Source organism: Rhinolophus sinicus, chromosome 2 (assembly GCF_057876585.1).
Source record: "Rhinolophus sinicus isolate RSI-liver-muscle chromosome 2, RSI-T2T, whole genome shotgun sequence".
NCBI lineage: Eukaryota > Metazoa > Chordata > Mammalia > Chiroptera > Rhinolophidae > Rhinolophus > Rhinolophus sinicus.
In genome coordinates this window covers 30,234,531-30,261,899 of record NC_142502.1, presented here as the reverse complement: position 1 = coordinate 30,261,899, position 27,369 = coordinate 30,234,531, and the positions used below count along the sequence as shown (strand labels likewise).

The 27,369-nt window shown below is 39.1% G+C and overlaps 1 protein-coding gene across 10 annotated transcripts in view; it reads left to right on the top strand.

Annotated features, from left to right (window-relative positions):
* Nucleotides 1-825: 825 nt before the first annotated feature.
* L3MBTL3 (L3MBTL histone methyl-lysine binding protein 3) overlaps nucleotides 826-27,369 on the top strand; it is a 105,192-nt gene continuing 78,648 nt past the window's right edge. For 2 of the 10 annotated variants that reach the window (XM_074333568.2, XM_019729420.3), the window contains exons 1-3: nucleotides 831-997; nucleotides 4,490-4,566; nucleotides 22,589-22,707. In XM_074333568.2, the coding sequence (XP_074189669.1) occupies nucleotides 22,606-22,707 (102 nt within the window). In that variant the 5' untranslated portion in view covers nucleotides 831-997; nucleotides 4,490-4,566; nucleotides 22,589-22,605. Of the gene's footprint in view, nucleotides 998-1,571; nucleotides 1,796-1,821; nucleotides 2,051-2,710; nucleotides 2,978-3,018; nucleotides 3,653-3,680; nucleotides 4,212-4,489; nucleotides 4,567-22,588; nucleotides 22,708-27,369 lie in introns of those variants that run through there. The other 8 variants (XM_074333569.2, XM_074333567.2, XM_019729421.3 and 5 more) reach the window with 8 other exon arrangements.

Here is a 27,369-nt window from a genome sequence, read left to right as displayed (position 1 = left end):
TTGCACAGCAAACTCTGTTACTGACATTAAGATGGTTATCATAACTTTGATTGTTTGAATTATTTTGTAAGTGCTTGTACCTAGTAAAAAGAGAATGGTGAGCTGCCCAAAGGAGGCCTACAGTCAATAAATGGAAAGTTGTCAATACCGAAATACAGTACTCTCTTAATCTAGTTTTGATGCCTTAACAAAGACAGATTTTGCTGTTTAGGACCGCTCAGCCATCTTGATTGAATACATTAAAAGGCAGTCCTCGACTTGCTTATTGCCAAGGTACTTTAACACTGATTTCTAAGTTGATGTACGGATCTCAACACACGAGTACTCCATAACAGAGGCCTAACATGTTTAAAAGCCGTCAAAGAGACCAACACTTAAGAAACGGAAAGAACACGCATTTTACACGCATACTTTATTATGCATTCTTCCAGTCCTAAAGAGGGGGAGGTTCTACTGCGTAAAAGCTTAAAACTTTATTTCATATTTTTCATGACCTGTGGCATGCATTTAGCCTTTGGGTAGTGTCTGTGTAAGACTAAGGCCCACTCTTTAATGGCTGAATGCATACATTGAACAGTACGTGGTGGATTAGCTGCTCTGAGAATTGTCTTTTTAAAAAAGTAAAGTGAAAAATAGACAAAGAAATCTATAACCTTAGCTGTCTTTCAGATTTGTTTTGACTGTTCTTGAACCAGCTCTGAGCCGGTGACACGGATATTGAAAAGATGCACCTGAAACAGTATCTGCGGGCAGCTGCATTTGCCAATCGGCTTTATTGCTGCTTTCCAGCGGCGAAGGCGCAGCAGCAGTAACAGGGAAGCCAGAGCGAGCCTCCCCGGCAGCGGCGGCGGCGGCTGCGGCGGCGGCACCGGCACCAGCGCAGTTTCCCCTCTCCCCAGCCCTGACTCTACGCGCACATGCGCACTGCGCCCGCAGCCCTGGACCATTTGTCAGGACTACTCGTGAGACGGAGAAAAAAAAAAGAGAAATTTTGGGGGTAAGAAGCGTTTGATCGGATCTAATCTCTAATTAATCTGAAGATTTGTCCGTGCAAAGGCCATTCATTTATTTTTCTGTGTGAGGATGAAAGTTAAGAGACCTATAGAGAGAGGGAAGCGCACCCTCGTCTTGTGAAACAGATCAGGGGAGGGGAAAGGACAGAAGGGGTTTCTCCCCCACTTCTCTGCGCCTCTGGGAAAGAGGAGAAAACTTAATCCTGGGGGAAAAAGTGGGCAAGTGACTCGGAAATGGCTGGAGGGGGAGTCACTGTGCATCTCACTCTGAAGTAGTGAGTGCGAGTGTGAAAGAGGAACAAAAGAGAGAGAAAAGAGAAAGGAAAAAATGGGGGGAGGAGAGACTTGTATTTTTTTCTTTGCGCGCACACGGGGAAGGGTGTGTGGGGCCGTGCGGAAGGGAGCTGGGGCGAGGCGGCCGCGTCGGGCTCTCGCCAGCGCGCAGGCGGCGGGATGCGTGTGGGCCCCCTCCCCCGCGCCCCCCGAGCTTGTCACTTTGGTCGCTTTCATGACACCGGGCGCGGGGTGGGGGAAGCGCGGCGGCGCCGGGCTCCGCCAGGGTGCGTGCCCGAGTGGGCGCCGCGGAGCCGCAGCTCAGGCGGCGAGCGCAGCCGCCGAGGCGGGGGGCGCCGGCGGGGGGCGCGGGGGCGGCTGGGGCCGCGGATCCGTGCGGCGGGAGGCACGAGCCCCGCGCGCCGCCCCTGCGGCCCCCTCCGCCCGTGTGGCCTTTGTGCCGAGCGCGCACCGGAGAGCGAGCGAGCAAGCGAGCGCGAGAAGTACAAGTACGGGAGACCGAGGCAGTGGGAAAAGAGGCCGGGCCACTTTCTCCCCGCTTGGGCTGCGGAGAATGGACTGGTTGAATGTGCAGGCGCGTCTCCCCGGCGTGTGCTGTGTGTGCACGGCGGAAAGGCCTCCCCGACTCCCACCGCGCACACGCACACTCACACGCACGCACACACTCACGGACCCGCGGCGGGGCTCGGCGGCCGAGAGTTTGCATTTTCTTCCTCGCCGCCTCCCCCTTCCCGACCGACTGTGTGAGAATTTCATATAGATCAGCTCCAATTTCCGCCATTTTGGGAAAGTTGCACAAAAATAAACCCTCCGGTTTATTTCTGCCCGAGGCAGGAAAGTGCTTCGGGAAGCGAGGCGGCGCGGGCCCGCTGCGGCCGTCCGCGCAGGGGAAGGCGCGGGCCGCGGGCCGGGCCGGGAGCCCGCGCCGTGAGCCCGCGCCGTCGCGGCGTTTGCCCCGCGCCCTGCCGCGCCGCGCCGGCCCGGGTGCGGGCGTGTGTCGGGAGGCGGCGGTAGCGGCGGGCGGCGGCGACCGCCGCGCCTGGGCGGCGTTGGGGGGGGCAAGCGCGGGGCTGCTTTTCCTGCAACTTGTTTACGCCGTCCTTATATTGGGGAGGCAAAGAGGGGTCCGAGGTGGGGCCGTTGCCGGCCTGGAGCCGCGTGCGTGTGCCATTCCGGAATAATGGGTTTTGCACACTCGCGTCCTGGGCCCGGCGGGCCGTCCTCACGCCGCGGCGGCCGGGCGGGGGGGAAGTAGAGGCCGACGGGGGTGGGGATCGGGAAGCGCAGGAGCCGCGGCATCCGCCGCGCGCCCGGCGAGCTGGTGTGGGGGGGGAGAGGGAGGAAAACTTGTGAGTCCTGGAGGCGGGGGGCGGGGTACGGTGGCATGGGCTGGGGGAGGGCGCAACTTTAGTGCTGGTGGTAAAACTTTAATTACCTTAAAAAAAAAAAAAAAGGCCCTATAATCCTCCCCCCACCCTTTCTGGTGAAAGCACGGCCCACAGTGCGACCGTGAGAGAAAGTTTAAAAGCGGACGATCTCCTCCCCACCTTCCCCGCGGAGGGGTGGGGGTATCTGTCCGTTTGCGCTCTGAGAAAGGTGGGGGTAACAAGTCGCCCTCCGGGGTGGCTCAGACCGTGGCTCTCACCCCACCCTTCTACGGGGAGACGAAGGTAAACGTCGCTTCGGTTTCCCTCCCTCCCCCCGCTTCCTTTTCCTCCCCCTCCCCGCCGATTTTTTGAGGGGACCCAAAAAACGGAGTCTCTTTCCTTATGCAACTTCCTCGGCGCTGTTAGCTCGGCCCTTCCCCCTCCCTGCATCCCTTGGCCCGCTCCTTAACCACCTCGGGTCTACCGCCAGAAAAACGCATTGGAGATCATTCAAAGTGCACAGAAACAAAAATAGATTTTTAATTGTTCTAAGTTTAAGTTAAGGGAAACAGATGAGAAATAAGAACGGGGAAGGGGGTGTCCGGGGCGAGTGCGTCGATTTTTTAATTTTGTTTTTACTAGAGCGTTGTTTGTGATATCTTTATTGATTTTGGGAGCCCGCGAGTCTCCGTACTGGCTAGCTCGGTCGCGTGGATTTTTGCGCAAGTTTTTAGAAAAACACTGACTCGAGTAGAGCATTTCTCCGGAAAGTTTCAAGTGCAGCAAAATAGCGAACGTGCAAAACTGGCCAAGGGGAGACCTCTAGTGGTTAAATGCATCTTTAAGTTCGGGAGGCCGAGAGCAAAGTTTGGCCTTTACTTGGAGCTACGTAGTCCGTTCAGACGTGGAAGTAATTAGAGGACCTGAGCTAGCAGCCAGATGTTGTGTAAAGGATGCTGATCAGAAGTAGAACGTTCGGTAAATCGGGGAGCAAATTAATTCTAAAGACCCAGACCCTATAACTTCCATTCCTCATTATTTATATGGGAAAAATACTTTGCTTTTATTTTGGAATTTGAGCTTCGTCACTCCCTGGATTAGAAATCTATTTTTTTCTTATTTATGGTTGTCTATGCATTTGATCAACTTTTAATCAGGAGAAAGCGGATAATTTCATTTTGAATGTTAGTAAAAGTACAAAGTACAATATGTGTTTATTTACAATATGTTTCATTTTTAAAACAAAAATGAAAAAGACCTTTGGTTGAAATTTTTCTATGAGCTGATCATTTTATTCTCTAGTAAATATAATTTAAGGCTAGTATTTAGTATCTTTATCAGACAGTTATATATAGTCATAAAATAATTGGTCCCTTTTAGTTCTAAGAGTGTAATTTTGTTTCACTGGGCAAGAAATTATTTCTGAATACTTTGTATAATTTGTGATTTAAATACTTAAATACATGGACAAAAACTGATCACATAATATCTATTCTTTTGCCAGTGTGTGTTCTGTGAAGTAACATTAATTTTAAAGGTAAAAGCAGTGAGAGTAAGTTGAATCAATAATTGTCATACACTGGGAGAGACTTTAATGGGGGAATTTAGGATATGGGGAATAATATGAATGGTAAAATTCATTTCACCTCATCCAGAACTAGTTTATTTTATTTTAATATACTAGGTGATATTGTGAAATTATGCAGTATGTTAATGATTCAAAATTTAAATTTTGTAGTTGTGGATGGTGGACGTGAAGGCTTCTATTTTTATGATAATGCTTTGATTTTACTTTTCCTATCTTTAAATCAATAGTACACTTTCAGGAGGAGTCTTGGGGGCGGACAACAGTCATAAAGACCACCAGACAGTTTTTTCTTCACTGCCACTAGGTAAGATTTGCTTGTCGAAACAAATTGCTTGATATAGTTGCAAATGTTAAAGGCTGCATATTGGGATCCGGAAGGAGAGTGTGGGGCGAGAATGGCAGAAAACCATAGTTTTGTGGGGGTTGCTTTGAATGTATGAAAATCTTAACACTGTGATAGAAGCTGGAATAAAACATTGGGAAAAGTTATGAGAGTGCCCTGGATAATCTTTGGACTGGCTCTCTTACTGGATTCTTAACGAATATTTCAATTGCTGTTTTCTACTGAAAGTAAATTATTTTATTCTTTGGAGTTGAAAAAGTGGGAAAACTAGAACAAAGCAATTGTAAATTAACATAACTGTTGTGTAAGTACACAGTGATACGGAAGATTCTGGAACTTGGTAAAAGTTTGTAGGTGAAGTTGACAGCAAGAACTTTGGGCATATTTAAGTAACTTAACTCCTATGGCTTCAATCCAACATGGGATGACTTATACCAAATATCATGTCATAGGGTTGCAGTAAGTTTTTAGTGTGTTACCATAGACTTGTCAATTTTTGAACATATCTCCACAGGGAATACAGCTGTTGTCCAGTCAGATCCCTTTGGCAATTTTGGAGGGTGCTGATTTTTCCTCAGTAATCCAGGACCTGCTTTCAGGACAAAGGTCATTCTCAGGCAGATGAGATGGGCCAGCCCTCACTTGGGTAGAGCATCAAAGTACATTTTGCCACTCTAGTGCTTTCTACTACCGTGTTTCCCCGAAAATAACGATTAGCTGGATAATCAGCTCTAATGCGTCTTTTAGAGCAAAATTAATATAAGACCGGGTCTTATGAGATATTATATTATATTGTATTATATTATATTATATTATATTATATTATATTATATTATATTATATTATATATTGTGTTATATTAGACTGGGTCTTATATTAATTTTTGCTCTGAAAGACGCATGAGAGCTGATTGTCCAGCTAGGTCTTATTTTTGGGGAAACATGGTAGTTATACCTTTTTCTTTTCTTCCCGCCTTTAATCCTTTTCATTTCCTTTTCTGCTTCTTTTAATTTTCCTTCACTGTCCTGAGTATTAAATGAGTTGCTAATAGTTGTTGGGCGGAAACAGGACTAATGATCCTCTTAGGCCACAGGATAGGTATGGTCTAAATGTCAGCACTGAATAATTACCAATACAAAAATGATTGTAGCAGTTTATTGTCAGTTTCTGCTTGTGGATTGTCTTGGATAGTGTTATTAGCAAAATGCATAGATGTGGTTCCTGTGTGTGGTGCAGCAGAGACAGTGGGGCAAGATCCCAACTACAAGAACATCATGCAGACAGAAGTAGAGTTCATGCAGAATAACTGTGTTTCCTAGGATGGTGAGTCTTGTATTTAGACCTGCTGAGTGGAAGGAAGACAGTGATTATGTTTTCTTCATTTGGGGAGTTCTGGGGCTATGGATAGAGTGCTAGTCTCTCAATACCTTGTAAAAGTCCCTTTACCCCTTGAGCCTGTATTCCCCCATCTGGAAACTGGGAGCAACAATGCTTGCCTGCCTTCCTTTGTTGAAAGAATCAAATGAAACGGGGTTCTGAGAACTATCAAGAATTCATTCAGGTGTTTGGTAGTCATTTCACCTCAGCCTGGCTTTGTGAAGGACAGAAGGTAGGTTGTTTAGGGCAGAACAGAATGATTTAATTCCTGGCTAAAATTATTAGATTGGTTTCTGGTGTATATATTATATGGACTTGTCACAATACTTCCAGGGTATATGTCTTTTCTTTAGGGAAAAAAGTAGTTTATCTTTTAAGGTATTGGCTACTTAAGAGAAGGGACCATGTTTTAACGTGGTGCTGAACACCAGTTGAAATTTATTTATCCCAAGCTAGTCATTTAATAGGTAGGAGTAAATGAAATAAATACTTCAAATTTAAAATGATGCCTAATTGTGGAAATGGTAGGGTGATGAAAGTAGAAGGGTTGGTGTGAGGGGAATTCATGTCCTGTAATTAATATTTTAGTTGCATGAGTCTGCTGGGAAATGAGGATGATAAAATAGGTAACTGGGATAGTAAGGATTTAGGATATAGGGGCCAGAAAATGGATCCTGCAAATGACTGCATTTCGGGAACGGTCCATGTACAGTTCCCCGAACCCCTATGTTTTCTAGACCCCTTTGCTACTTTTTTCTAATTATAATCAACTATTATCTAGATAGAAAAAAAAAGTTACAAGTACTATCTGTCATTATTTTCCGTTTGTTGATACTGAACTTGGCAAACCCCAACAAGTTTTAGTTCACCTCTCTTTTCACAGATTATCCAATCAAGGGTCTAAGAATCCAAAAACCCAATAGTGAAGAAAAGAAGCAGTATATATCCTGTTTAATTAGTCCCTGAGTAATTGAAGGTTGGTTCTTGAGTAATCTCTACTTGTTTTTTTCTTGGGAGTTTATTTCTAAGAAATATATGTTTCAACCAGGGCTATTTATAGTAGGTACAGTTAGGATGGGGAATTTACAAGAGAAGTTACTTTATGTGATATGGGACAAGGCACCCTTGGGGTCCCAAGGCTGGGAAACCCGAGTCGTCCCTCTGGCAATGTTTCTACTAGCTAACCAGTTTTTATTGAGTTCTTACAGTGCCAAACACTAAAAGAGTAGGTTTGTGCCCTTGAGAAATTCCCTAGACTCTTACCCGAGGAGTAGATACAACTCTGAGGTCTGCTAATAAGAGTATAACAGCTGCACTTCGTGCTCGTAGAAAAGCGTAAGGGCTGTCGCTCTCTCGGGAGCTAGTGAGCCAGGGCACACGGATTCCTGAGTCAACACGAGTGCAGGTCCCTGGCACATAATTGTGTACACATAAAGTAATATGGTACATCCCCTCCCCTTTTTTAAATTGAAGTTTATTGGGGTGACAATTGTTAGTAAAGTTACTTAGATTTCAGGTGTGCAGTTCTGTAACACAACATCCCTTTTTTAATGCCTAGTCTTCAGAAATGAATAAGAATCTCTTTGCCCAATGACGAGGAATGCCTGAATTGTTTATCTAGCAAGGGAGGTGGATTTGGGCTGATTCTTTTCCCTTTGACCAGTGTGTTCACAAAGGTGGCTCTGGTGATGATCTGCTGTACCTCTGTCCCAGCTTGCTACTATTGAGGGACTCATTCCTCACAAGGATTTGGGGGACAGTGTATTTAAAGTGAACTGTTATTTGGGAAACACTGTATTTAAAAAGAACTATTTATATATTCATAGGTGTTTATATTTACATATGATGTCTTGAAGTTTAGGGCCGTAGAAGATGTACTTTGTAAAGGGCTTCCTTATTCGATGGGAATATTCCCAGGTTATCTCTTTAATAAATTAAATTATTTCACTGATATGAGGATATGAATCAGTAATGGCAGATTGTGAATGAGTTTGTATTCATTGCAGCAGCAGCTATGCCACAAGTTAAAGAAAGGGAAATGCAGGAAAGGGTACCCTTGAAATATAACTGAATTTGATTTATGAAGTCAGATTGGGAATGACTTTTAAGAAATCCCTATTTAGGAGACAGGGTGGTTTGGTGGAGAGAACAGGGACTTTTGAGAAGAACTTGAGTAAAGTTCTGATGAGCCTCAGTTTCCTCCTCAGAAGTGGCCTTAGAATTAATGACTTGAAAAGTGATGGGAAGAATTACATGTGTATTATATGTAATAGGAAAATGCCGTTTGTGTTATTATTTCCGTGAGTCAGTGTTTTGTGTCTGTCAAATACTTGTTGAGCATCTATTTTGTGTAAGTCTCTGTTGGGGAGTTTCAGGTAATCAACACTTAGTACAGGGTCCCATGAATGTGCTGAGGCACAAAGAAAGCAGCAATATTTGGCCTCAGGGTACTCCTAATCTAGTGTGAGGAAATAACCTAAACACATCCAGTGGTAATTAACAAAACAAAGTTATGGTTCAGTGCTAATGAATGATAAAGATAAATGCAGTAGGTAATATAGGGGGATGGCTAGATGAGGTGTTAAACGTGTTCCCTAAGTTAGGGACCTGGCAGGTGGGGTGTCCTCTGCAAAACACTGTGAAATGTTGATATATGAGGTATAATTGTATATTGAGTGCCTTCTGAATGTCAAGCATAAGCTAGGTACTTCATATTCATTCATTCATCCAGCAAATACCAAGTGCTTTCTGTAAGCCCAGGTACTGTTCTAGGCACGCAGTACTGTCTCAAACACTCTCACTAACCTTGAGCATTTGGTATTATTATTTCTAGTTTAGAGCAAACTGGCACTCAGAGATACTTAGTAACTCCTCTGAGTTCGCATCACGTAGTTTGAAAGGGGTGGGACTAGCGAAACTGATACTGGCTTATAATTGTTTTGTCTTTAGGTTTCTGATTTTCAAAATAATAATTCCTAGAATTATTTCTGAGAAAAACTCATTCCAGATTAATGTATTTTCTCTTAATGTATGTTGGTTTACTAAGATGAGCAATAGGGAATAGGTATAAGGAAAAATAATGGGAAGAAAAGTCTCTTTTTTTTTTTCCCCTTTTTTAAACCCAGAATTAGGAAAAGACCAATTATTGAATTATACTGAAAAGAACACCTTGGTCTAGCTCATGGCCTTGAAATGATGACAAACTGGTAACAAAACATTATTCAGATTAGGTTTGGGAATTACTACGCTTATTTATTAAAAAGCTTTCATTTGTTCGTTGTAGGAGGAGACTTAATACGGCAATAGGTTAGTTATCAAAAAAATGTAAATCAATCAATCAAAAAGAATGAGACCTAAATATATACACTGAACTCAAAAGATGATGCAATTTACTCAGAAGCCAGGATTACAAAGGCAAGAAGAAAATTAAAAATGAGGGCTAGAGATAATGGGGACAGGTAGGAGCAGGGGGGAATGTACAGTATTTGAATAAAAATTAAAAAATGAAAACGGACTCTAAGAATATACTCATCAGCAGGACTGTAATTGCTGGTGTCACATCTTTAACCAGAAGAGTAGGCCCATGTTTACAACATGAGGTGAAGAGTCTCTTGATTCCGTGGGTGGGTTTGTGTTGCAGTGGGAGTTACATAATATCTGTGATACGAGTTATGGTCCATCAAGAGAGCTTTAGTCTGACTCAGAAAGATGCCATTGCATGTGTTGATTATAGGATAATGGACTGTTTCGCCTTAATTGAAGCTCTTTTATCTAATAAGTTATTTTGAGCACCTACTATGTACCAGGCCTTTTCATGATTATGTTATGTGTAATTTTATGTAATTAAATTAGTTCATTTACTAGATCATTCTGAGTAGGATTGTTGATTATTTGTCCCCATCTGTTACACTGATTGAACCCTGAATTATAAGTTGAAACTACTAAGTGGTCAATCTGGTCTGGTTGTTAAATGGTTTAAGTAATTCACTGTTGGTTTGTGGTCTTACTTGGTAGATTTGAGGCCTAGCTGTTCAATCTGTTGGTAAAGAGGTTAGCTACAAATGGTGACCAAGATAAGCCTGTAGATGTGACATCTATGAGAGAAGTAAAATCTGCTCAAATCTGATTTATTACCTGCAAAAGAGAAATCAAGTGTAAATCTTCATTTTAGCTCTATGTTCTGTAAAAATATGAAGCTGAATAAGAAAACAGACAATAAGACTTCTAGCATTTTTAAAAAAATTATGAAGTAAAATAAAAAAGAACAAGATCTTACTTTTAGTTTCTCTTTTTAAATTTAAGTTCATGCATATTTTGCATAAGCATTGAAATATCTGTATCAGACAGGTTCTTGTTCTTTTATGCCCTTTGAATCCCTCTAATGATGTAAAATTTCTGTTATTATCCTACTAGTGTAGTATGTTGATGATACGATAGCACTTTTCAGGCTATTTCTGCCTCAAATCGAGATATCTTCATAGTCTGTACATTGAAAGTGAAATTCAAATAAAAGCATTTGATGAGAGTATACTGAATATGCCATAGACCTGTTAATGTCAGTGTGTGATTTCATTTTCTATGTATATTTTTTTCCTTCAAAGGCATTTTTCATTTTCTGTTTCTCCTTTAGAGGAAGTATGTAGGTTAGGCCACAGAATCTCAAATAATTCATCCTTCATACAGTAACAAACGGAAGTGCAGGAAGTTGAGATTTTGTAAAGATTGCCTTCAGTGACTACCCTTTTGCATATAACCTCCATGGCAGAAAAGGTAGCAAATCAGATAAACCATTGCTACGTTATACGTAGGGCCGTTCTTATTAAAATATGGCCACTAGATAAAAGGGGAGTGTTTTTGAGAAAATATCAATAAGAAGGAATAATTGATTCCATATTTAAAGGATGCATAGATCAGTTACCGCTCAGGTATTTACTATATAAGGATAGATGTGTACAGAAGACCCAGATTCTCAAGGGTTTGTTCTTGATGGTACTATGATTTCAGTTCTCATATTGAAATGATCCAGAATTTTGCCTACCTAAAATTTATGAACTTGGGCCCTCGGGGCAAAATTTCACATCTCTCCACAACAGATTTCAATCCCAGTATGTGTGTGATTCAGAGTCCTTGTCAGGCAGGGTGAGTAGAATATCAGACCTGGTATCTGTCTGCATGGTTTGAAACGAAATTTTTTCTTTGTAGCAGTGTGTGTTTGTTGAGAGATGCTTCAAGTGTGAGTTTAGATTTTTCTCTTATCCTATTGAATAAGCCTGTTTAAGAGGTTTGAATTTAACTTCTTTTGATGTGTTCTCCACTGACACTTAAATAAGGAGTGTTTCTTGGAGCGGTAATGTCAGGCTTGTGCCAAAGAGGTAAATAAATACTTAGCAGCTTAGTATATGAGATAGATGGACAAACGAAGATTTTTTTCCCCCTGATTTCCCCTCTCTCCAGTCCCCTCCCACCTGCAACTAGTCTTGCATTTTCCCCTTCTCTTTTATTCATTGATTTGATATATATTATTGGTACCTACTTTAGATATTCACAAGGGATAAAGAAATGAATAAATCCAGCTCTCGTTCCCCTAAAGCCACCTCTAAATAGATCATGATACATTGTAATATGCATTATAATGGGGGGCAGAGATTCTATCTCCCCAACCCCTCTTCTGTCATTTCACTACACATACTCCAGTACTCCTACAAAGACTCTCACTGGAGTCATTCTCGTCCCCTTTGGGGAGGATCCATAGCTTTCATCTCTTTTTCCTATTGGCCTCTTGCTGTAATCTGCCATTGTGCTTTCTGTTTGCCTCTGTTACCAGCTTTCTTGAAAGCAGGTTCTGGAACCACAGTTGGTATGTGGGGAAGCTCTTATGCCTCCTCAGTGAAAATGTCACAGTAAGGTTGCCAGTGGCCTAGCTTTTGGTCGTTATTCAGTGATTATGTCCTTTAAAAAAATCTTTCTTGAAAGAACATTGAAAAGTGTTCTTTATAAGAGCTTGGCAAAACTAATCGTTACTGACTTTACATTAGTTTCCCAAATTCATTTTGAAATTTTACTTGTTCATGAAATCCCAGAGCCTCACCATTGGTCTTCACGCCCCACTTTTCCCGACCTTCATCTCTGGACTCCTGAGAAATCACACAGGCCTTTGCACAGGTAGCACGCCTGTGCTGTGGTGCGCTTCCGACATCTGGGAAAGCCCTGTTGGAAGGGACTGTGGACACTGGAGATCAGCTTGTTTTCTTCTTACAAATAACTCTAGCTGTCACGGACTGAGTTTCCACTGTGTGCAAATACTCTGACATGTATAATTAAAAAAAAAAAACTCTATGAAGTAGATATTCCTGTTCCATTTTTCAGATGAAGGAGCTAAGGCTCAGAGGTTAGGTACCTTGCCTAATATGTAGCTGGCAAATTGTGAAACCTGTGCTTTTCACCATGTACGTTAGATTGGCTTCTGTGTTGAGCACTGGGGTCTGGTCTGACGGGCCCTGTCTTGGGAGGTAAATGTCTGTTTTTTGACTGGATGACCTAATTTTTCTTATCTGTAACATGAGGATAGTACTTGTCAGTCTAAAGAGGTAGTTGTGAGGATCAAATAAGCTGGTGTTGGTGAGATCCTTCAAATGACAAAGCTTCTGCTCATGTATGTCTGTGTCTCTTTAATGTGTGTTAGGCTTATGCCTTTGTCTGATCCCTGCGTGGTCTCGTATTTGTGGGTATGTGCATCCTCCCACAAGCTGTGTACCTCTCTGGTTTCATGAAGGTACAAAGGAGGCCATCAGAGAATAAATCAGAAAACCATAGGCAGACCTTAGGAGGCAGTGGCCATGTCTTCTCAGGATCACTTTCTCTGGCCTGGACTTAAAGAATTACAGATCCTGAAGTTGCTCCCTAGTATTAGACTCTAGAAACCTCAACACTTGGATGCAGGCTGGGAGCTAGGCCAGAAGATAGCATCCTTGTACTGGAATCTAACCTGAAGATGAATAAATTCTACCCTGTAAAACACTACCTACTTTGATCTTATTTCCTAAATATATTTTCCATAGCTCAGCATTTTCCCAAAAGTGGGGGGGGGGGGGGTTCTGGGGAACTCAATGTTGTGTGTAAGAGTCACAAGGCTAAGTGACTGTGGGACACTTCAGCTTATACAGCACTTCACACATTGCTGCACTGCTGCTGCTGTCCGCTGTATGGCTCTCAAAGACCCTGAGGGTGTTACGGATCTCTTTTGCCATGAAACTTTATCATGGGACATGAGTACATGGTCTCCTAAAAGTTAATTTTGAGGAGCAGACTTTGGGAAATGTTGCCCTAGCCTTTTATCTAGTCTTGTTTAAATGCTTTACCCTGGCCTACAGCGTATAGTCAGACTAGCATGGTGTCAAAGAGAGCCTGGCCTTCCAGTTCAGCTCTCTCCTCACATGGCTAATCCTTCTCCATTACTTCAGAGGTAAGGGAGCTAGCAGTCTTTTCTGGAGACATGTAAATATGAGGGATTATTAACAATAAAAGAGCTACTTTTGTATAGTGACGTGGGCAATTTGTGATATAGATTTGGAAACGGTGCTTACTACAAGAGACGCTATTGACATAAAATGAAATTAATGTTTTTAAAGTCACTGGGCAGCGCTTATGAACTCAAATAATTGTTAAACCAGATCATGATAATAAAAAGTTAACATTTTATCGATTGCTTACTATGTGATGGGCAGGCACTGTGCTAAGGTATTGGCTCATCTCATCTCATCCTCATCCTTGTCCAATGAAAAAAGGTTTTGTTAGTCACCACATTTTACAGGTGAGGAAATTGAGACTTCCAGACTTTAATTGGTCTGAAGTCACAGAGTACGTAATTGTCAAACTTTGCAAAATGAAATGAGGAGGAGGAAAGGAAGGAAGTGGTCTCAGAAGGCATGAGGAATAGAAAGAGGACCTGGTGAGAATATGGCAAGTTTTGAGGATGATCCATGAAGTATTTGATTGGCACCTATTCACTGAAGAAGGACATTTAGGACTTGAGAGTATGTCACCATGTGCCAGACCCAGCATTTGGTTAGTGACTGATGATTTCTACGAAGTAAACCAAAAGCTAGCTTCAATGGTAGTGTTAGAGTGGGCGTGACAGCAACGAGGCATTGGATTCCCATGGTGGCGTTTCACTTTTCTCATTGCTCTATTATTCTTCTGCATGGGTGTCACTGTTGTGTGGTTCATGACAATGATTTGAGGGGTGCATTCCTGACTCACTCTTTACAAAAGATACATTGCCCTCTTAACCCAAACTGCTAAGTTTAGCCCATTGACACCAGGTACTGATAATGTCAGCTTGTCCTCTGAGTGACAGAATTTTAATCTGAGTTTCAGATGCTGCTTTTCAGATGATGTCTGTACCCATTTTACAGCAACTCGTGGCCATAGCATCTCTGTACCTTATTTTTGAACAATGCATCTGTTTACTATAAAGCTGTAAAATGCAATGGCTAAAAAAAAAATCTGTAAAATTAAAAATCTGTGACTGTTCTTAGTGAGGTTAGCTAGCGGTTCTTTTAAATACAATATTCGCAAACAATGGTTTGAGCAGCAAGGGCTAGGCCACAGATAGTAAGGACCCTTTCTTCGTAATCTTTATTTCTTGCCTTCTCTGCAGATCCAGACTTGGTTTGTAGGCTAGGCCTCTTTCATGTGATGTTTGAGTGTCCCAGGCTGGGTGGCTTATCTTTCAGGGGACTCTCTTCATCGCAGCTTTAGGCAGGCTCTTCATCTTGAATATATTGCAGGAGCTCAACACTGGGGAAGTCTGTGGCCCTCAGTCGGATCCATCGTTTTATCCACACATGGCAGATATGAGCAAAGTAATTGTGTAAAGGGAGGATCACGAAGGGCACACAAACTTGGTTTATCTCTAGCAAAATAAGATACGGTAGATTCTTGCCAGTTGTGAGGGATCTATCACAAGACCATCACAAGTTCTCCACTGGGGAAAAAAATCATTGTAGCACATAATTCCTTCCTCAAATTACTAAAGTATAACTGAAAAATGTAAATGATCTCTCTAGACCTTAACTACTTATCTCACTTGATGAGCAATTTTTGTACTGTCTGGAGCACTTATTGAAACAAATTCACACATCTTTTCTACTTATTTCCTTTTGGAGCATTTGGCAATTTTGTTCACACAAATGTGTCTGAGTCATCATTGCATTTGACATTTCAATCTTTAAGTTATCCGAAACTTCTATTTTGTGGCTAGGACTTATCACTTTCATAAACATTTCCATATTCCTCTCATTCTGTCATCAACACTAGATTCAACTAGCAGTTAATTTTGTTTGTTTCATTTCTTAACAAGGAACAAAGCTTTTATCACTTTATTTACAGTGGCCATAGTGCAAAGACTAAGCACTGACAAAGAGCATACCTGGACCTTGGCTGGTCCAGGCGATTTGCTCGTTTGCCTCTCAGGTTTATGGCATTGGTGATTCAGAATCCTGTCTCTGCAAAATGACAAATTACTAAATGTCATTGGAACTTCAGATGTCATTTGGGAATGGTAGCAATGACAAATAGTCTGCAAACGCCAAGGATCTGCTGTATGTTTCTGATACCTGAGCTGTGAAGTGAACCTTACCCTCCCTTTTCTTACCCATCTGATCTGTGGAGCTGATACATTTGCATATATAGTTAAATACTTACTAGTTAAGTTGCCCCAGAGCTTTGGGGAAGTTGATCTCTCTTAGTGACTTCTAGGCGATAGCTTCAGTTGTTGGCTTCAATAACAAACTTAGGAAGACATGCCTTTCATAACATAAACTATTTTAAATAAACCTAAAACAGGATTTTAAAACATTTTTAATTTTTTTTTCTTCTTTTAAAGAAAATATTTAAACATTCAGTAGGTACAAAAGCATGTACGGAGAGAAGGTTCCCTTTCATGACTATCTTTCAGCAAGCTATTGTCCCTTCCTGGAGGCAGCCAGTGTTACCAGTTTCTGACAGACTGGTAGAGAGAGTCTGTGCAGCTATAAGCAATACATATATATTTAACCCGTTTTGTTTTATGTAAAAGGTAGCACATAGTTTCTATATCTTGCATAAAATCAGTAGTATTAATGGTAGCTTGGAGCTCTTTCTATGTCAGAATGTAAAGAGCTTCCTCATTTTTTTTTTTTTGTAATGGCATTATATACTGTTGTATGAATGTACCACAATTGGCTTTTATTGATAGGCATTTGGATTGTTTCCAATTTTTGCTATATTCAGTGAATAACCTTTGACATTTTCCCCTTTATACATATGTACAAGTATCTGTAAAATACATTTCTAGAAGTAGAATTGCTGAGTTGGTGGATATGTTCTTGAAAATTGATCTCCATGGAGACTGATTTGATTTATAATGCCACCATCAATGTGTGAGAGGGCCTGCTTCCCCATATTCTCACAACATGGGATTTTTGAATGGAAGATATTAACAAATCTCATCACTGCCTAATATTACAAGATTACTAGTGTATATGGTAGGCAGGAGCTTTAATTGTATGAGAGATTGAGGACGTTCCCAAGGGAGTATCCCACGGGAGAAGCAAGGTGCACAGCTTTGGTGTGTAGACAGTTAGTGGTGCAGGAAAGTGATACAGGAGGTAATTCTGAGGACAGTGTTGTGTGTCATTCAGTCTGTCCTCCAGCCCTTTTGTTAGAGGCTTAGCGCAAGAAGATTGTAATAACAATTAGTAACAGCTGAAGTGAACTGTTTCACAAAAAGGGAGATTTGGGAAGTGTTCTGCATTTGTGGAAGTGCCAGCATTAATGGCCTCTACCTTTAGGAAGTCATCTCTTGATGAGATATTCACAGTGGGAGCACACTGGACATCAGTAGCTTTGATTGTAGCCTTTGTCAACCATGACATGTATGTTAGTGGAAATCAAAAGCTGCATTGTTGCATTTGCTGGACACCAGAACCCCAAAGCTGTCCCTTTTTGACATCAGCAGTGGCTGGAGACTATTAGAACGTAGAAGAGATTAGGAGGAAAATGGCGGATCTTGTGTGATAGCACCGAGGACCCATCATGGTGCCCTTTTAAGGAACTTCCTTGGGAAATCTCAGCACCTTTGAGAGAGCTTTGGGATAAGATTTCTGCAGAAAGAGAGATACTGATTGTAACCTGTATTGTGAGTGACTATTACCTACCTGGGTTTTCTGGTCTGTGGATTATAGGTTACACATGAGATTATGGAATAGTGCTAGGTGATCATTAAAGAAAACATGAAACAAAACAAAGCAGTTCTAAATACCAAAAAGAAAAAATGCTTAACTTATAGAAGAAACATGATTTGTTGGCATGAAAGGACTGTGTGTTTGTACGCACACACTTGTGGAGGATGGAAACAGGAGGAAAACTTAGGGTTTAATAGAAGCAGCTTCTGTTAAAATAATATTGTTTGCTGGCTCTTCCACTGATTAAAAGATGGTGGGAAAACACGTAATCTATTTTAGCTATTCCAACTAATTGTGATAGTGAAAGTAGCCAGTGACTTTAAAAGACAATACAGTAAATATTTTTATGCTACAATATTTTATGCAAAATGTCCACAAACCTTAGAATAAAACAATTTTTTATAAATTTCAGATATGTGCTGATAGGCAGAGCACACTGTGTAACATCACCAATGTTTTGTATGGCAAAATCATATTCTAAATCTTTCCTAAAACATGTAATGAACACTTAACTGCAAGTTTTGTACAGTACTAGCTTTTAGTGTTCTCCTAGTTTCTATTTGTCTTCCTAGTCACGAGATTTTATTGTTGTGAATTTTATACCTTTATGGTTTTTAAGTAAGAAAAGATTGAAAATCTGTTTGTGTTGTATAGGTATCTTAATGACATTTTGTCAATAAGCATGTTTTTGATGGTGTGTTAAAAGGGTACGTGTTGCACTGATATGCATAAATCAAGAACTCAGGCCCTAGTAAAGTGGTTTCTGGCTTTGTCATGTTCAAAGTAGTAGCATAGGGAAAAGTAGGTTTTGCCAGATTATCAGAAGGGACAAGATTCTACCAAGGTTAGATAATAATTGAGAAAAATAGCCTTGGTTGGAATCAGACTGACCAGGGTTCAAATCCTGTCTATGCCACTAACTATGGTTTTGGCTGAGTTACTGAACCTTTCTACAGCTCAGTTTCTTCAATGGAGACTGGAAGGATACTAGAACTTGGCTTTTTGTGGAAAAGAAAGAAATGAAATAATGGATGTAAATGGCTGCTTTCAATCTTTTTCTGGAAGAAGGTGAAGTCAAATTAATAAATTAAAAAGTGTATGTATTATGTCTGGCACGGATTGCCTGATGAACAAATACAATTAAAATTATAGAGGAAGATCAGTAAAACTTTTTGTTTTTTAAGGGATCACTAAAGTTTTACCCAGTTTATCCACAAGGGAAATTATTCTGTCATTCTACTGTCTATCAAGAAGTTGCGATTCCTCCATCATTTAGCAGGGAAGTCAATTTTGTTGCTGATCTTTATTTAGTGAGGTAGGAGTCATAGAGAATTTAAGTGCACGTTTTAATTCACTTAATAGTTTTACTATTTCTTAGATTAATTCTTCCTTAGGCCTTCATATCCCAATTCCTACTTTGAGGATTAAGACTTAATGATAGTGAAATCTGATGCTTCTTCAAATTCAGAGTGTATAAATTTTGAAATGATCAGAAATAGACTTAATAATATATGTCTGATATTTGACATTTTCTAATTTAAAGAGAAGAAAATGAAGAAAGAATATTGAAGCATCTAGTACTCCAACAGGAGATAGCTAGAAACAGGTTTTTTTCCCTTCTATTGATAGTTTTAAGATGAGTGTATATTATATAGCTAAGGAGACGGCACTTAAAAATATTTTCATTATAGAATTTTTCAAGCATCTACTCTACAAAACTCAGATTAAGTGTAATAAATGCCCATGGACCCTTCACACATCGACAATTACCAGTGGGTTGCCAATCTTATTTCACCACTTCACACCCTTAATTAACTTACAGCAAAGTCCTCACATTGCATCATTTCATCTGCCAATTTCAGTTTGTATCTCTGAAATACAAGAAAGAACTCCGCCTTTAAAAATATATACTATCATCATCCCTCTAGCCGCAGGACTTCTCTAATATCATCAACTATCCAGTTGTCATACACACTTTCCCTTTTGTCTAATAATGATTCTTTTTAATAGTTTAAATCAGGGTTCAGACAAGATCTGTGAATTGGGATATTGTGATTTGTAATACATCGGTTAAATCTCTTTTAATCTAAATTTCGAAGTTCTTCCAAATTTTTTTTTTATTCCTTGGGTGTGTGTGTGTGTGTGTGTGTGTGTGTCTGTCTGTCTGTCTGTGTGTGTGTGTTTATGTAAAACTATCAAATTTTTATCCTGTACAGCAGTGGTTTTCAGACTTTTTGGTCTCAAGTCTGCTTTACGCTCTTAAAAATAATTGAAAACCTCAAAGAGCTATTTATTATTTGTATAGGTTGTATATTATCAGTATTTACTGTATTAGAAATTAGATAATTTAAACTGTTTATTTAAAAATAACAGTAGTAAACCAATTATACAAGTATATGTAAGCATAATTTTTATGAAATATACTGTTTCCCTGAAAATAAGACCTAGCCGAACAATCAGCTCTAATGCGTCTTTTGGAGCAAAAATTAGTATGAGACCCCGTCTTACTTTATTACAGTATAAGACCGGGTCTTATATAATATATCATGTAATATAATATAATATAATACAATATAATATACAACATAATATAATACCCGGTCTTATGTTAATTTTTCTCCAAAAGATGCATTAGAGCTGATTGTCTGACTAGGTCTTATTTTCAGGGAAACACGGTAGTCTTGAAAATTAAAAAAAATATGAGAGAATTGTTTTATATTTTTGCAAATCTCTTTAATTTTGGGTTTAATAGAAGATAGCTGGATTCTCATATCTGCTTCTGCATTCAGTCTGTTGCAATATGTTGTTTTGGATGAAATATTTGAAGAAAACCTGCTTCATACAAATACGGGGTTAGAAAAAAAGAGGAGTATTTTAAGTCTTTTCAATTAATGGTGGACATTCTTCTTTGATACTATACCAAAACTTGACAAGTAGTCATTTCTTAAAGGTTAGTTGCAATATGCAATTTGAAACCCTATCACTCAGCTTTTCACACTCTGTTCAATTTTAAAATCTATTTGTCTGTCTTGCACTTTGAATGGATCCTTTACCCGTGCATAATTTTGTAACACCAAGCATTTGGAAAATACTGCTTTACCGAGTTGTGCAGATCTTCCAAATGTTGACATATTTCATTATGAAATATTTAAAAAATCATATTCATGAATATTACCACCCATCTCCTTAGAAAAACCTTTATCTGTTGGGAAGCTGTCAAGTTCATGGTTGTAGATACAAGTTTTCCAAAATTATGATTTTTCTCATGAATCTGCAAATTGTATCATTAGGAACAAATGCTGTCAATGTTTTCATTGATGTGACAGGCTCACTTCGTTTATTTTTGACAAAATATTTGCCAAATATGCAAACCTGAATGAATATAGTTTTGTCAAATAAAAATGGTTTTCTGTGACAAAAACAGCTTATTCAGCTTGTATCTCAAATAGTTCACAAGTACTTTTCCTCCAGGCGACCATGGTACGTACTTCCTATTTCAGCACAGACTGTTAAAAAGGTATATATATTCAGATATCAAGACAATATAACTTATTACTTCATTTTGTCAAGGATGGGCTTAGAGAAGCTGAGATTGTTTACTGTGAGTGCATGGTGGTGAAGAAAACCATGGCTCCTGCTGCAGTTACGTGCCGCTGCTCCAGAGGTTTTACCCACTATTGCTTTTGCACCATGAGTCCAAATGGCAACGTAATGAAGATGGCAAATAATGTATTAGTATTTTTATGAAAGTAGTTTTGACTTCTTGGACCTTTTGAAAGGGTTTCAGGGCCCCCCAGGGTCCATGGACCACACTTGGAGAAATGTTGCTAGAGTTTCTGACAGTCCAAGTTTTGCTTATGTCTTATGGTGTGCTTTAACATTGTCCCTTTGTTTCTGGTATTTTCTGTAAAGAGACTTGATCCAATTAGATTTGATTTAGTTTTTTTCCTGGCAAGACTACTTCATAGATGGTATTATTGTGTTTGTATTCTTAGCAGCTATTGATGGTTGTTGCCTAGAGCCATTAATTTATTAAGGGTTGCAAATGGTCATGCTTCAGTTCTATCATTCCTTTATTAGCAGGAATTCTTTCCAAAGGCAAACTTCTCACCAACAATTTGGTTACCCTGAGATTATGAACTTATGGATTTAAACTTACTTGACATGTTTCAGTTCACTGCAACTAGAATCCTTACGTTTGGCCTGCCAGAGCCTCTTCAGTTGGCTCCTGAGTTCTTTTGATATGACCTCTGTTGTCCTTAAGAGCTTCGTTGCTGTTTTGTTTGAGATGTTCCAGGTGTGCACATTTCCTGTCCCTCAGCAGAAATGACCTCCTTCTCTGGGAAGACCTTACCCAGATGGTATTTAGAGACCACAGTCTGAGCATTAGGCTGATCATTACTTTTGATTGGTGGTTGTTGCTAGACTTTTCCAGTGGACAAAGTTAGAAAATCTGTGTGTTTTTTAAAGATAAAATGTATCAAGAATTCATATCGATACTTCCATTCAAATTTAGGACTCATTGATCTTTCATGGCTTGTCAGTGACGCCAACATAATAACTTACTTGTTTATCCTATACTACACAGATGAAAGTCCCAGAATAACAGTTATCAACACTACCGCTGACAGCACGATTATGAAAAAGTTTGTTTTGCAACTTTTTAAAACATGAAAATTAAGCATTGTCACAATTTATTTAGCTAGCTGAATTGGTTATTTTAACATGGACGTATTATTGCTGTTTGCGGTACATTTTGAGACTATTTTCCTATTTCCCAGGACATCAAATTGGCAGATATTTCAACTGAATTAAATAAATCAATTTATTGAAAGAATCAATCACACTGTGCATTTGTTGTATTGATACCATGAACTTAATTGACAAATTTAGTGTAGATGACAGTCAGTAATGGACTAGAATTTTCTTGCTCTATTTTATTATCTAAATGGTTCCTTTTGTTGTTTATTAACATTTTATATTCTATTTTTTATCCATACCTACTCTTTTTTCAATGTTTTAAACAGTAATAACTATTTGGAGGTCAAAGAATTATGTTCATAAAGGTGTTGTGATTTTTGTTTTGTTTTAAGTGAGTATGCTATGAAACAATGAATTCCTTTTCTTTCTAAGAATAGAAATGTATACTGTGACACTTTTTAACTTAGAAACTTTATGAAATTTTTCTTCTATAATATATTATGGACTGCGTTAGAAATAAATGTTAATGATATTTCTGAAGCAGTTATTTCTAGATCTGTGGCTATAGGATATTGTAATCAAGAAAATTAAGTAATTAAAGGAAACTGAAGTAATGACCACTCAAATAAAAACTAATTTGTATGTGAAATATTTAGTCATATGCCTTTTTCCCCCTCCAGATTAAAAAAAATAAATCATGACTGAATCCGCCTCTAGCACAAGTGGTCAAGAGTTTGATGTATTCAGTGTTATGGACTGGAAAGATGGAGTAGGTACGTTGCCAGGAAGTGATTTAAAGGTAAGCTGCCTTCATTACATAAAATTATATGTGTGTGTGCATATGTGTGTGTTTGCTAAAACAAATCTGAATACATGCGTAAAATAAGAATTAAAAGCATTAAGCATAATGCTCTAGGTTTTCTATGATGCTTAGCCCTGTATAATAAACTCGCAAGACAGTTTGAAATGCTGATGGAGTGGCAGAGCCTTTGTCACTTGGAGTAGGCGAGTAAGGAACATTTCGGCAGCATGTGCTCATTTTGCAGGAAGTGAGGTATAGCGTAAAGGAAGAGCATCTCAGTTTTGACTCTGTCATGAAGGCCAATAAATGTGGCAACGATAGGCTTAGAAAACCTCGCTTCAAATATTTGGTAAGAATGGACTTGTCACTTTAATAACCACACTCCCTATGCCTTAGTTTTCTCATTTACAAACTGGATAATGTTAAAACATTGATTAAACAGGATTATTCACCTCCTCAAATTATTTATACTATAAATACAGATTTTTATATAATCACTTGTTCAAAAGCTGGTTTTTCCTGTAAACCAGGCTACTTTTGTATAAATGAGGTCTTCAGAGAGTGATCCCTCCATCTGCTCCTTTTTGAGGTTCTCACCTTGCCTCTTTTGCCTAGGCCGCCTAAACCCACTCAGGGGTCACATCTGCTGCCCCATGAAGCATGGTTATGCAAGCACCCGTCTGGGAAGCCAACCACCCACAGCTTTCATTTCAAATTTGCTTTTGTTCCGATCCTATCTGTGGGACCTTGAAACTGTCTGTGGCCCTTTAGACTTTGTGCTTGTACTTGGTCGCTCAGGTGTTTGAACTTCCAATCTCCCAACAGGCTGTCAGTTGGCTTTCCTTTCTAGTGCTCGGTGTTCTAGTCTGTCTTGAGTAGAAATTCCTGGAACTTAAATTCTTGGAAACTAAACCCTTTTAGTGGCTTCCTGACAAGTATCTCAGCCAAGCCTGCCTTAGTTCATCCTCAGTGGTGAGATTTGGATGATCTATTATTGGAAAAATACTTAGATTTTAGTTGGGTAAGGTTTGATTAAGTGCAATGTGCCAGCATACCTATCAGAGTTTAGCTTAACAAAAGTATTGCAGTGACGTTGAGTGAAATCGGGAGAGGAAATTTGATCTTAGTTTTAGTCTGTGTGACCTTGAACAAGTCTGTTGGTCTCTAGACCAATTTTCTCTTTAGTAGAATAATAAATTAAATGAATACTAAGGATTTTATCTGTTCTAACATTCTCCAAGTGTTAATCTGGATTAGAAATGTTGGAAATAGAGTACTGGAATTTTTGAAAAAGAAGAAATTGTTTTTCAGACTCTGATATCAGCCATGTATTAGTTACATGAGCTTTGTCACGTTATTTAAATTTCCTAAGTTTCAGAATCTGTGTCTGTACATGGACATATAGGATCTATATCATAGAGTGGTTATGAGGATTTTAAAGCAATAATATGTATAAAACATTTAATAAATTGTATCTATTCTGGTTTTGTGATATATTATGTAAACTGCCCTCTTGGTTTTTTTTTTTTTGGCTGCATTTCCTTATTTTTTTCTGTACATTTTTATCCCTTCTCAGTGGCTTTTTTTTTGGGGAAATAGGGGTTGTCATTTGTAACTTTCGTATAGTTAGATTTTGACAATAGAGTGAAGTTTCCATCCCTAAGAAATTTAGATTGCCCAGAGGTATTCTAAACAATGGATTTTAGGAAGTTACCTATATTTTTATTAAGGTAATCAGGTAATTGAGCTACTTAGTGGGTATTATAATCTGGGTTATTTGATTTGACTTTTAGGCTCATCTAATTAACTGGGCAATTGCCATATATCCAGCACACTTCATGCACTGTAGATAGTTTGATACCCCACTTAAAAAATAATTTAAAAAACTATTTTCCGCTTTGTAACCCTTTCTATCCAAAGAGATTCAGAGGCTAGCTGGTTTGATTATATTGCTTAGAATTTCTAATTCATTTGCTCTTTCTATTAAAATTCGGGTTGCTTAGGAGATCTGATTGAGAAATTAATTTGACACAAAATTAAGGTATTAGAAAGAACTTTGAATAAATCATGAAATTTACTCTCACATCATGCTTTGTCTGTTTTACACTATCAAAGCTTTTGATGTTGAATTTCCTAATAGACAACGAGCTGAAGGTAATTCAGCTAATACAGTTAGCTTATATAGAGAAGTCAGTTTCTTATCATGGGAACAGATTTTTCTGTGCTACAGTAAGTATATTGCCATTTTGAAAAGACTTTTCTCTGTAAAAGCCTCCTGATTGCTGGCGAATCAAGTTACGTCACTCTTCCACTTAAAATGTTAGTAGTTATCTGTATCTTGCCTGGTAAAATTCAAGTCCCTCAAGTTTGTCACAAAAGGTTTTTGGTGGCCTGGCCCCTACTTTCTCTTCTGGCTGCATCTCATTTCAGTCCTCAGCGCTACTCTGTTTTCTTTCCATCCCAAACCACTAGTTGAAGACTTCACACCTCGCTCCTTTTTCACTATTCCCTGTTGCTGGAATGCCTTTTCCCCTCCCCACACTGGGCTAATCAGCCCTTATATAAAACACTGCAAAAGTTTCTTGTTTGGGTGCAGTAGTGGGAAGAATAGAGAACTTACTCGGATGAACATTTTACCTGCATCTTTTTATTTAATCCTTTTATTTAATCTTTGGAGGTACATAGTTTCAACCACTGTTGTCAGCAGAGACTCAGAGAGGTTAAGTCATTTGCTCAAGGTCAAACAGTTGGCTATTGGCAGAACTGGGTCTTAAAACCAGGTTTTCTCTGATATTAAAATTGATTCTCTTACCACTGCTATACTACAGTCTAAAGAGAGAAAATGTGTTCCTATCAAAAGAGATGCAAGAACAATGTTACAGCGTTTTAGAAGAGGTATTGTTTTAGTTGGGGAGATCAGGAAAGCTTTTAGGTACCCAAAAATAGGTAAGCGATTACATGAAGACTTGGGGGGCAGGGATGAGAAGAGAGGAAGGAAAAGGTGTCCAGAAGAAGGACTAGCATAAGAAAGTACAGTGTTAAGGGAGAGCAACAAGTGTCCACTAACCCTCTTGAAAAAATGTTGTAGTCATTTACAAGCCATTTTTGCTTAAATAAGTGTTAGAAACTTTACCATTGCCTAATTTGTTCTTTTAAAATGTAAATTAGTATTTGTAGATTAATATCTCAGGGCCAGAAAAGGCAGACAGTAAGTGATAGTGGAAAGATGTATGGTATGTCTCCCTGTCCCTAAAGCAGTTTCTCTACCTGAACTTCTGATGATGTCTGAAATTTATCCACAGAGACTTACTTATTTCTCTGGATCATAAGGATTTCATCTTTGAGAGTCCCTGAGTAAAATGTACATTCACTCCTAAGAGCAATGGCATCTTATCTAGTAAGAATAGTTGCCTCTTAACCAGAGAGAAAGACCCTTTAGCAGCAATGCAGAAACCCAGCGGTTAATTACCTGCACTCTTAGGGCAGTTTTCCTGGTGTTGATTAATGTTCAAAACAAGTTAGTTACCAAATATCTTTGCCCTTAAAACAGGTAGGTAAGTAGAACTCAGATTTCGTCTTTGAAAGTAATAAAACAAAAATAGTAACCTCAGCAGTGTCTTTTAATCTATTATTAAAAACAGGCAAAAATAGGCAAAAGATTCTTTGCCTTTACAAGCAAAAATAAGAAGAGGATTGAATCAATTAAAGGTAATTCAAACTAAGCCAAACAAACAAAACCTTTGCTACCCTTTATATATTTTAGTGGAAATTGTGTTCTGATTGACCTGGATGTATCCACTTACAGAAAATGTTACAATATCAGCTGATGTTTGAGTTGGTTAATAAATCCATTTGTAAAGTTTATAATTTTGATATTCTTGGTTGTAGAATGGAGTCATTTGATACATTTTCATACTGTGTTTTAGATGTCTAAGTTAAAAGAACTAATAATCTCAAAAAAAGAAATTAAAATGATTATGTCAAGTTTTCATGGTTCTAAAACCATTAACAACATTATCAATTTCAGAACCCGAGTGTTTTATTGGGGGAAAAAAAGTTAGGAAATGTCAGTCTTTTTGGAATTCCAGTAATGTTAGCAGTACCTAACAACCTGTATTGTCCAACATTTTCTATACCAATAATAAAATATTGTGAAAGACACAGTAAATCCAAATTGAGAAGCCAGAAAAAAAATCGAAGCCTGTATCTTTTAGCATGTGATGTGATACTTTGAAAACACTTTGAGGTTAACTTTTGAGATAAAGTAACATTGGTTCGAGTAGATGTTCTTTACATTTCAGGGTTATAGGATGCCTTTGAGAATATGATGAACCTTACGAGCCCTACCGCGTTTCCCTGAAAATAAGACCTAGCCTGACCATGAGCTCTAATACATCTTTTGGAGCAAAAATTAATATAAGACCCAGTCTTATATTATATGAGACCTAGTGTTATTTTACTATAATATTAAGACCGAGTCTTACATAATATAAGACTGGGTCTTATATTAATTTTTGCTGCACAAGATGCATTAGAGCTGATGGTTCGGTTAGATCTTATTTTCAGGGAAACACAGTATCTCCATTAAAATAAACACACACACACACACACACACACACACACACACGTATATGTCCATACCATAATTCGGCATATATG